The sequence below is a fragment of the Manis javanica genome, unplaced genomic scaffold, assembly GCF_040802235.1.
Source record: "Manis javanica isolate MJ-LG unplaced genomic scaffold, MJ_LKY HiC_scaffold_29, whole genome shotgun sequence".
In the NCBI taxonomy this organism is placed as follows: Eukaryota; Metazoa; Chordata; class Mammalia; order Pholidota; family Manidae; genus Manis; species Manis javanica.
The window spans coordinates 108,989-120,000 of NW_027332175.1; the positions used below are offsets into that span (position 1 = coordinate 108,989).

General features: G+C 56.4%; 1 protein-coding gene across 1 annotated transcript; it reads left to right on the forward strand.

Moving 5' to 3' along the window:
- The first annotated feature begins 7,297 nt into the window (after positions 1–7,297).
- On the forward strand, positions 7,298–9,293 carry LOC140847648 (uncharacterized). Its single transcript, XM_073228379.1, has 3 exons — positions 7,298–7,322; positions 7,874–8,602; positions 8,830–9,293. Exons 1-3 carry the CDS (start codon positions 7,298–7,300, stop codon positions 9,291–9,293), a joined length of 1,218 nt encoding a protein of 405 aa, XP_073084480.1.
- Positions 9,294–11,012: the final 1,719 nt, after the last annotated feature.

Sequence of the window (11,012 nt, forward strand, 5' to 3'; positions counted from 1 at the left end):
TGCTCGGTTTAGACATACTTACTCTGTGCCGAGTGGGATCGTGCCGTAAAGCACGCGATTCCGGAAATTATTCAAGGTGCTCATCCATTTGTCAATCTAAAGAATGCTAGTGTGACAGTTTACAGTAGCCTACTTCTCAGTGTTCACTGAAAATTGAAGTTCCTAATGGTTTTTTTGAATTTTACCTCAAACTATTCAAAGTCATGAGGAAAACATTTGTGCGTGCTAAAAAAATGGGTCTTTGGATAAAAGGAAGTAATAACCTTGTTCTAAAGTACAGCTGTTTCTTAAAAGAGGGAGAACACGGATGTGTAAGGAAAGTTGTGGAAGGCTTGTGGAAAAGTGGATATAGTCATGCTCTGTGAAATAAAAGCGAATGAGTCTCGATATCAAGGACACGGCAAAATCCGAATTTTGTTTTCAGTGAAAAAGACAACGTTTTCTTGAACGGTTAGTCAGTCTGCTGCTCTTCATGTGGAAAGATTGCAAGAGGTTTTCGCATTGTTTTATCAAAGCAGTTCCTCATGCTGAAAGTCTCAAGGAGTCGTCTGAGTATTGAAGAAAATGAGATCTCCCTATGAAAAGGACTAAAAGCTAAACGTTGTTCACGACTGTGGAACCCTCTCTATTTGCCTTTGAGGTATTTTGTGGTCGCTCTGGTTAAGTGGATAAGTACGGCTTCTTGGCAACGTATCTATCATCTTACTGAAGCAAGTGCGGAAGAAACTTTCTTCTGACAGCGTCCCAGCATCAAGTTCAAAAAGGTGCTTATACCTCTACCTACCTCTGATATTCTCCAGAGGGCCCCTGGAACATGTCAGAGGAATTTTTTCTCCTCGTCGGGGAAAATATCTGGCTATTTTGGCCTATTTCTCTGACACACACACACACACACACACACACACACACACACACACACACACACACACACACACAGACACAGACATTTCTTTATTTGTTTATTTCTTTACCTGGAGAGCACTGCCAAAGGGAATGATGCTAAACTTTGTGACTGAATGTTTTGTGTTACAAAAATATCCGGATTTCCTTATGTCCACTGTCTTAGAGTAAGCTCTCTCATCAGATCTTTAACCATTGTCATTTGTAAGTCTTTTTTCATCTCTAGTCACTGGTTTATTACTCCTAAGCCAGTCGAGAACTACATTTCAGCAGAACAGGTATTAGTTACCTAGGGCTACGTCAACTAAGGAAGATGATTTTGTGGCCTTTTGTTTCAAGTGTTGCTGATAAGCTGCCAACAGTTTAGTCAATGACTATCTGTATAAGCAGACTTGAAACTTCATCTTCCTACCTGATCCCTCCAGAATTTAAAAACTGTCCGTGACTATTTTTATACCTCGTGGCAGTCTGTTTATTCGCATGATTTCAATAGGAATCAGCTTTCCCTGTCAGAGGACCCGTTAAAAACACTGGTTATATTAGCAAGGCTTTGACTGGAATGTGATACCCGAGAGGCACGTGTGTAAACTCAGATAGGAACGGACAGCTTTAAGGAACTAAGGCTGTCTTGATAAAGCCAACAAAGCCCCTTGGAAGAGCAGGCCTGGTACCTTGCTTACAGGGTTCCCAGCAGCCTGATGAGGTTGAGTGAGGAAGGTCACTTCCTGGCAGGTACGGGAACCTCAGGATGTCTCGGGGACCTCCAGAAGGGAGGAATTCGCCCAAATCCACAGGCACTGCAGGCACAACCCCATGGCTAGTCTGGCTTGGCTATCTGGCCTCACGGGGGCCCTTGAAAGTTCCATCTGAAATTCCTTGTGAAAAGTGCCAGTAAAGCCCATTTTAAAAAGCCTATGTAACCGATGGCTCCTCTTGATGCATTTATGCAAATAATCGAGCCAAAGGCGAGTGATTTTCTAGAGGAAAGTATCGTTTCAATCACACCGCCTTTATCTGTACTACATCCTACTACCAGTCACTGGGACAGAAACTGAATTCAGAATTCTAGTTTCCCCAGAAAATATCTGGCTACGATTCTCCAGATGTGTTAGTTTCTCCCCCCCCCCCCCCCCCCCCCCCCCGCCCCATCATTTCTATTAAAGTTTCACTCTTTCCGGTTCTCATATTCCACCATGCATTCTTCATCTCATCACGTTGGTCCTTCCGGAATGGAAAATCCAACTGCAGATGTTGCTATTTAACCTAATAACGCCATTGGTTCTATCTTGCCTAGAGGCCACAACACTGCACATAGTCATAGAAAAGGAACCCGGAATAGAAGTGCCCATCTTCCGAGGGCCTCCTCAACTGACCGCTGATGGAGACCTGACTGCGCCCTTTAGTGCACCCCTTCTCAGCATGGAGCAGCCAGAGCGGTCGTCATCGCCCCCTTTCCCTAGCAGCAGCTAGGGTCTCCATCTGTAGAGGGGGGAATGAGACAGGGACCGTGGGCTTAGACAGGGTAGGGTGAGGGCCTCCGGAGAAAGCAAGGCAAGACATTCACGGTCAAAGCCATGTCACAATCCATGTAAAGTCCCTATCGAAACTCTGTGTTCAGCGGTATGCAGAGTCGAGGTCACACTAATTGTGTAGGGTCGAGACACTAGACTAGGAATGTAGACATCTTCAGTGAGATCAGTTCAAGGTCAGAAGGCCAGGAGCGACTCGGCCCGGAATGTTTTCAGTGTTCGGCAAGGTGATCTCAGCATAACCCGTGACTTCACTGTCAACAGCCCTGGCAGACAGACAACAACCCAGCCGGCCCATCTTGAGGGCAGGGCAGCGCACGGCAGGTGGTGTTAAGTCCACACCCTAAGCCCTCAAAATTCTCAAAAATCCTCCACTGCCTCTAAATCCCCTAGACAGCACACCACTGCAGACTCTCTTGTCCCCTCCTGGGGTGAGCCAGGAGCCCCTTCTGTCCCGTCCGCCCCCCCCACCCCCCAAACACCACCACCTCTCTCACTGTATTTCTAAACAAAGAAAGCCTCTCCCTGGCTCTCCTACCTTGGGTGTCTGTGAAACTCATCCTTGGACTTTGCAAACAAGAACCCTGGCATCGTCAACTCAAAGAATCGGGTGGCCACTGGAAAGACTTCCTAGCTTTCTCCACCTACGTGGTTATCCTCCATGGGGTTCTTTCCCTCTGGGTACCTAGTTTCTCCCTGGCCTTCAGAGTCAAGAAGACCCTTCACCAGAAAACTCCCAGGGGGGTGCTGAATATCACCTTCCGATCTTGCCAGGTAGTGACTCCGCAACTACTCACTCTTCTTTCTTTGAAAATATCTTGTCGGTTTCCAGCCAGGACAGAGATGAAATATCTTTGGCACTATTGAAAAACACCCCATTGGCTGTAAGGGGTTGAACTCCCCAAAGAGGGTGCACAGAGGACATGACCCTCCGAGGCTCCAGAGCCACTGGCAGAGACAGCAGCAGGGAGGAATGGACACCCCACCCACCCTGGCCATAGGTGCCAGGTAGGCAGAAAGCCAAGCCCAGGTGTAGGATGTTCTGAAAAACAGTGAAACAAAGAAAAGAAAGAAAGAAAGAAAGAACGAAAGAAAGAAAGAAAAAGAAAGGGTAAGAAGGCAGTGGCTATTTACCTGGGAGACAAAGGCTCCTCCTTAACAAATATGTCTGGATTTGGAAAGGAAGAGGCAGTGTTATTATCCTGCCTTGCTTGGACCCTACAGACACAGATTCGGAAGAGCTGCTTCCGGCAAAGATGTGGGCTTCTGCCAGTTCTTCCAGGATGCTCTCTCTACAGGCTCTGGTCCCTACCAGATTTCCCCTTAGTGGCTGTGGAAGGGAACAAAGTAGCAGTTGGAGTTACATTCAGCGTTACAGTCCTTCCTTTCTCCCCCACACTGACTTCACATCCTCCCCCCCCCCCCCCATATTTTCTCCCCCCTCATACATATCCTATCAAGGCTTCTTTGTCATTCGCTTTCTGTAACGACGCTTTCATCGAGGCTATCTATGCTGGGATCTGGAAGACTTTGCTTAGATTCTAGTTGGAATGCTCCTCCTAGTGGCCAAAGTTCTTCTAGGTCGTCATCACCCTGAGGGCTGGCAGCGATTTTTCAGAGCCCTCGCTGGAACCCGTGGGATTTTCTAACATATTTTGGTCCAGCCGTGTCTGGCCACCAATGGTGCTGTCACTCACTTTTCTGTCCCATCGCTCCCAGGGTCTCCAACAGGATGGTTATGAAGCAAACTCTTCAGCACGTACAATGAGCTGAGGACGATTTGGCTAGATACTCACAGCCTCCAGACCCATGGTTTCTGGTGACGGAAGGTGGCGCCCCTGCCTAACTTTTTCAAGTTTCTAGGATTCTCCTCCCTGCTGCCCACTGACAAATCCAAAACTCTCTGGAGACCGACATGGAGAGGGAGACAGAGGGAGAGAGGGAGAGAGGGGGAGAGAGGGGGGGGGGGCGGGGAGAGATGGAGATGGAGATGCATGTCGGAAGACATCAAAGGGCTTCGTGAGCCCTGTACGATGCTAGCCAGAAGGAGGGGACTGGACTGAGGCCTGGGACAGGGACAGGAGGAGTCTGCTTCACCAGCAGCAGCCGGGCACGGTGAACGGGATCCCTGTGTCCGCCCGCCTCAAGAAACAGGGCATGTTTAAGAAGGGTGCGGGGCCTGGAGGGGAGTTTGGGGGTTGGGGGGCAGGCCCACACCCCACACCCCAAAAGCGTGTCCCAGGTGTTCCAGTTGCACATTGCACTTGCACGGGGGAAGCGTGGGGACCCGTTTCCAGGTGGGGTGTGTGTGATGTGTGAGGTCAAGGGGCTTTGGTGAAGATTGTCCCGCCGTTTGGTTTTGCTCGCTGGCTGGCTGGCTGGCTGGCTGGCTGGCTGGCTGGCTCGGCCCCCGACCCCCCATCGCCCGGCCCTGGCGTCTTTTTCCAGGGCATGGATGTCTGACAGCCCTGATCCCCGTGGGCAGGGAGGCAGTCGGTCAGGGCTTTCCTCCCGTGAGTGGCCTTGGCACACCTTTGCGGGTAGGGTGGGGGCGTTGTGTATTTTCCTCGGTCGGCTCTTGCCTCTGCCGCCACAAAGAATGGAAGTGCAGAGACACGGTAATGAAGCAGCAGACCAAACGTTTTAGTGTAAGTGACTGAAAGAAAGAGAGGAAAAGTGCAGGCCACCTCAGGGAGGAGGGGCGCCCTCGCCCTGAGAGGTTTCCGTTTTATTGGAAGAGATCAAGTGCACACTTGGAGAGAGGGGAGTGTGAGCTACCTCATCGCAGAGAAGAGGCGTGAGATACAGTTTGAAGGCATGAGCTTAGAAAGTGCGGGCGAGCTCAGAGAGAGGAGCGCACCTACGGTTTCAGAGTCGGGTTTTTTTTTTTTTTTTTTTTTATAGGCTAGGCAGTGGACGATGATCAGGAATGCTGCGACCCCGGGCCAGTTGCTGACCGGCCAAAGTGCCCCAGAATATTCATCTTTGTTCAGACATTAAGTTTCTTCCTTCCTTCCTTCCTTCCTTCCTTCCTTCCTTCCTTCCTTCCTTCCTTCCTTCCTTCCTTCCTTCCTTCCTTCCTTCCTTTCCTTCCTTCATCCCTCCCTCCCTCCCTCCCTCTCCTCCTCCTCCTCCTCCTCCTCCTCCTTTCTCCCCCACACTGACTTCACATCCCCCCCCCCCCACCCCCTTGTCCAAGGTTGCACAGCTGCTCAGTGGTTGAACTGGGACATTAACTCAAGTCCATTGGGTCCAAATGGAACAATAACACTGGAACTGGAAACGTTTTAGTAGCAAAAATAACTATCAGAACAACTAGTAATGTGCCCTGGACACTTGCTGTGTGCCGGGCACCTTGCTCAGCTCGCCGTTGTTCATGCAGGCCTCACACCAACCTCCTCCTCGTCCTCCTCGTCCTCCTCGTCCTCCTCGTCCTCCTCTTCCTCCTCCTCCTCCTCTTCTTCTTCTTCTTCTTCTTCTTCTTCTTCTTCTTCTTCTTCTTCTTCTTCTTCTTCTTCTTCTTCTTCTTCTTCTTCTTTCACACAAGAAAATATACTTCGTCGATCCCTCTCCTGAATAATCAGCTTCTGTGTGGAAACATATTAGTCAAGATGGTCTGCCTTGCCTCCAGTGGGGGCTGAGGCACCATCGGTTTGATTAAAATGCAATCTTAGCTTTAAGACAGAATTCTTCTTGAAGAGGCTGGTGCTTTGAGCAGGTGCTCAAGTCAGTCTGACGCTGGTATGTGCTCACTGACACGAGAAAAGCATAGGCTATGGCTGAGATGCTTTTCTTCACCTGGGGAGTATTCACACTTCTAGGCCAAGTTGCTCCTGGGCTGTGAGATTTGTATCTTTTAACTGGTTTACTCTCTGAGGCCCTTGTAATACGCTTACCGGCCTTCTCCTCTTCCCAGCCCGCTCCTCTCTCTGTGTTCCTGCCAAACACATGTGCCCGGAGTTCTGTTGGGTTTACGCCGGTTTTGTGGGGGTGTCTGTCCATCGGCCGACATCATGACGAGGTCTCCGTGGGGTTGGAGCCTTTCCTTTATTCCTGTTTCCTGACAAGGCCGTCTGTGGCGATTCCGGTGACTTTGCCTGTCCCTCCCTAGGTCTTTAGGAAGAGAAACGTGTCCTTACAAAGAACACCCACCGTGTGTATATATACACGTGGAATCATAGGTATAGGTGTCTATGGGTACACGGGCACGCACGCCTATGAACGCGTGAGCGTATGCATGCGTGCTTACGTGTATGTGCGTGCTTACTCTTTTCTTTCAATGCCAGAGGAAAATGCTACTCCTTGTGCTTGTTCTTCTTCTTGCTCTTGTCGTTGTTGTTCTTGCTCCTCTTTTCTTTCTTCTTGGTGTCCTTTCTTATCTTCTTCTTTCTTCTTGTTCTTTACCTCTTTTCTTCCTCTTCCATCTTCTACTTATTTGCTTTTTTTCTCTCTCCTTCTTCCTGTTCATGTGCCTCTTCTTTCTTCTTCTTCTTCCTTCTGTTGCTTTTCTTTCTCTCTCTCGCTCTCTCATCCTTTCTCCTTCCTTTTTTCCCTTCCTTTCTCTTTCTCTGCTGTCTTCCCCCCCTTTCTCTGTTCTCTCTCCCTCTCCCTCTCCCTCTCCCTCTCCCTCTCTCTCTCTCTCTCTCTCTCTCTCTCTCTCTCTCTCTCTCCTCTCCTGTTCCTTCCTCCCTCCCTCCCTCCCTCCCTCCCTCCCTCCCTCCCTGTCTCCCTCCCTCCCTCCCTCCCTCCCTTCCTTTTCTTTGGGGTGGGGATATCATTAGTGTACAACTACATGAGCAGCATGATGTTTACTATGCCTTCCCCATCACCACGTCCCCCCCTCACCACCCCCGACCCCGACATGCCGCATGACGGTCACTGTCCATGAGCGTAGTAAGATGCTATAGAATCGCCACTTGTCTTCTCTGTGTTGTATGACCCCCCCCCCCCCCACATTATGTCTGCCAATAGTAATGTCCCCCCTTTCCTCCCCCCCTTGTCCCTCCCTTCCCACCCACCCTCCCCAGTCCCTTTCCCTTTGGTAACGGTTAGTCCATTCTTGGGTTCTGTGAGTCTACTGCTGTTTTGTTCCTTCAGTTTGTATTCTTTGATGTTGATGTTGGAAGGTCTTCTTCATGTGGTACCGTAATTCGTTTTCTGGGTAGCCAGATTAGGCTTTGGTCCTCGGTATGAACACAAACCACCCCTTTGCCCGCCCTCTGATGGGACCTTTATACCGTGGTGAGGAACCGATTGGAGACCGCCACACAGGAACTGCCTCTTATTTTATTTCATGTCATGTCATGTCATGTCATGTCATGTCATGTCATGTCATGTCATGTCATGTCATGTCTCATGTCACGTCGTTTCATTTCAGAGAACGAAATATGATCCGAGAAATGTACTCCAGGGTGGCCGTTTCTGACGAGATTCGTTCTTCCTAGGCGACAGCGTGGGGGTGAGTTTCCGTCGGTGGGTGTCCTCCTTCCTCCCTTTGTATTCCCTCGCGTTGCGGGTGGGTGGGGAGCCCCGGGGCGGCCCGGGATCGGATGGGGGAACCTTCGAGGCGGCCGGTGGCGAGCTCTCGCCGGCCCTGCGATCCGGATCCGTCCCGCGGACGGATCGATCGGCGCCGGTTGTCGGGCGCCACCTGCCGGCCGCTTTTATGCGGCCTGTTCCCTCTCGAGCTGCGGTGACGCCCGGCAAGGGACAGGACGTGGCCACGGTTCCCCGAGGCGGACTTCCAGGAGGACGCGGGCAGTGGGCGCTGCAGGCCCGGTCGTGCTGGGGCGCCGGCGCGCGCTGCGCTCGCCGGAGACTGCAGCCGCGGATTCGCCATCTCCGCCGGTGGCTGTCGCCGCGCTCGCTCCCTCGGTGGCCTGGGCCCTGGGAGGCCGCCCGCACGGGTCGACTAGCAGCCGCCGCCGGTGTCCCTCCGCCCGCGGGGACCCCGGGGACCCCCCCCCCCAACCCCGGCCGACCGAGACGCGGCTGCGGCGGAGAGGGAGGGAGACGCAGACGCAGGAGGGAGGGGAGAGAGAGGTGTTCGCGCGCCGTGCCGCGCGCCGCCCTTTCTCTGTTCGTTCTCCGTGGCGTGGCCAGGCGCTCCGTGCGTGTCACGCGTCTGCCCGGGCCTCCGCTCCGCTCGCTCGGCTCGGCGTCCGGCTCCGGAGGTGGGGGCTGTGGCCACGTGGCGTACGGGGTGGTCCCTGTGGGGCTCCGCGGGCCCTGCCTGCGGTCCCTCGTGTGGGATCCGGTCGTCCTAGGCGGCGCTTACGGTGGGGGAGGCGGATTTGGCCCCTTGCCCCGCCGCGCCGGGCCCTCCATTCCGGATGTGTGGATGGGATGGGCCGGCCCGGCCCGGCCGGCCCGGCCGGCCCGGCATGGTTTTCTTTTACAGGAGTCTCGTCTCTTGGAAGGACTCCCCTCCCTCCCTCCCTCCCTCCGGCCGACGTGTCTCGCGGAGGTGGGGACCGACCGGCGGCTGGGACAGGGAAGGGTGACCCCCGACTCCGCTGCCGCTGCCGCTGCCGCTGCCGCTGCCGCTGCCGCTGCCGCTGCCGCTGCCGCTGCCGCTGCCGCTGCCGCTGCTGCCGCTGCCGCTGCCGTGTGTCCCCGGGCCTCCCTGCTGTCGCCCCACCGCCCCGCCGCCTGTCCGACCCCTCCCCCCACCCCCCCACCCCCCCCCACCCCCCCCACCCCCCCACCCCCCCACCCCCCCCCCCCCACAGGGTCGACCAGATGGCCCCGGGGGCCCTGGGGCCCTGGGGACAGGGGAGGGATGCTGGGGGGGGTTGGGCCCGGGGGCCGGGCCACGCGCTCGGCAGGGCGGGGGGCCCCGCTGTCCGTGGGGAGGCCCTGTGATTCCTCTCTGGAGAGGTGGTCCGTTTGTACCTGCAGAGAGGTGCTGACACCCTGTCACTCGGTGCTTGTCGCTGAGGGACTCTGGGACCTCTCTTGGACGCGCGTGGCACGCCTCCGGGCTTCTTGGGCGTGTGTGCGGCCGGCCGGATACCCGGCTCCGCTCCTGTATTCCTGAGGCCGCCGCCCGCGCGGGCCTGTGCGCTGGCTCTTGCCGCGTGTGCTCGGGAAGGTCCCGACCAGGGTGCTGCCACCCTCTGGTGCCTGGTTGCCGCAAGGGCGGTGGGGGAGGAGGAGCCGTGCCGTGTGCGCGTGTGGGTCCTCTGAACGCCCCCGCGTGGTGCTCTCCCTGCCTGCCGTTTGTGTGCCTGGGTCGCCGCGGTCGTGATGGATTCCCCCGCGACCCACCCCTGGAAGCTCTTGTGCCTCCTGCGTCGGGCGCTGGTCTGCTGTGGGGTTCTCTCGACTGCACCGCCCTCCTCTTACTCTTGGGGGGGACGGGCGGGCCTGGTGGAGGCGGAAAGCGGGCCCCCGTCGCCGGTTCCTGTCCTCAGCGGGCCGCCCCCCCCCCCCCCCCCCTCTCTCCCACACACGCGGGGGCGTCCCCGTGTGCTCCCGATCGATGTGGTGATCTCGCGCTCTCCTGGGCTGGGCCTGAACCGCGCCAGACCGAGGGACAGACGTTCAGAGCGAACGGGACTGCTCTTCTCGTTGTGCGCGCGGGGCCCCTCGCCTCTTGCCCGGTCCCCGCCCACGCCCCCATCCGCTGCTGGGCGGTGTGGTGTCGGGTGAGAAGGGAAAAGAGAGGCCAGGGGCGTGCAGAGTCCGGCCCGATCTCGTCCTCCCGCCCTCTGCCTGGTGGCGTGGGCGGGCCCGGGGTCCCTGGACGCAGCGGACACCCTCGCCGTTGGCCTGTCGGCCGTGTCCTCGCGGGCGGGCCTCTCTCCCGTGGTAGGGAAGGGAGGCCGCCACGCCGCCACGCGGCGAGCCCTTCTCCGTGGTCCCGCCGGCGTGTGCTGCTCGTTCCTCTGCGGTGCTCCTGGAGCGCTCCGGGTCGCCCGTCAGGTGCCCGAGGCCGAGTGGTGGTGTCGTTCCCCGCCCCCAGCAAGCTTTCCCCTGCTCGGCTTGCTGCTGCCGCAGGGTGGAGTGGAGTTGGGAGAGCAGTGCCTTGCCTTGGAGGCGTTCCCGCGAACGAGGGGGGGTCGAGGCGGTAAGGGAGGCACGCCCGGCCCGCGCCCCTCCCCACCACACCCGTGGTGTGTGGGTAGGGGGGGGTTGTGAGGCCCGGGGCGGTAGGGTGCCTCGTCGTCCCGCTCGCGTGCCGCGGGGGGCCGACTCAGCCAGGCGCTGGCGGCGCGTGAGTGTGCGACTGCTGCGGTGGGCCGAGCCAGGGACGCGGGGGTCCCGTGGCCGTCTTGGGCCGGGCTTACCCGCCTCACTGGCTCCTTTTGTTAGCTCTCTGGCGTGCTGTATTGGACGGGAGGGCCCCGTTGCGCGCCTCCAGTGCCACGCGAGAACAGGGAGGCAAAAGGGCGAGCCTGAGGGCCCCACAGCCCCGGGCTCGCGGCCCCCAGCCGTGACCGCTCATGTCGCCGGCCTGTGCTTAATTTTTTATACCGTTAACATTCTAAAAGAATGTTTTTTTTTACCCCTACCGCAGACCCCTCCCCCCTCCCCCCACCTCCACTCTGAGCCCTCGTGAGGAAGAGCGCGCCCGACCGC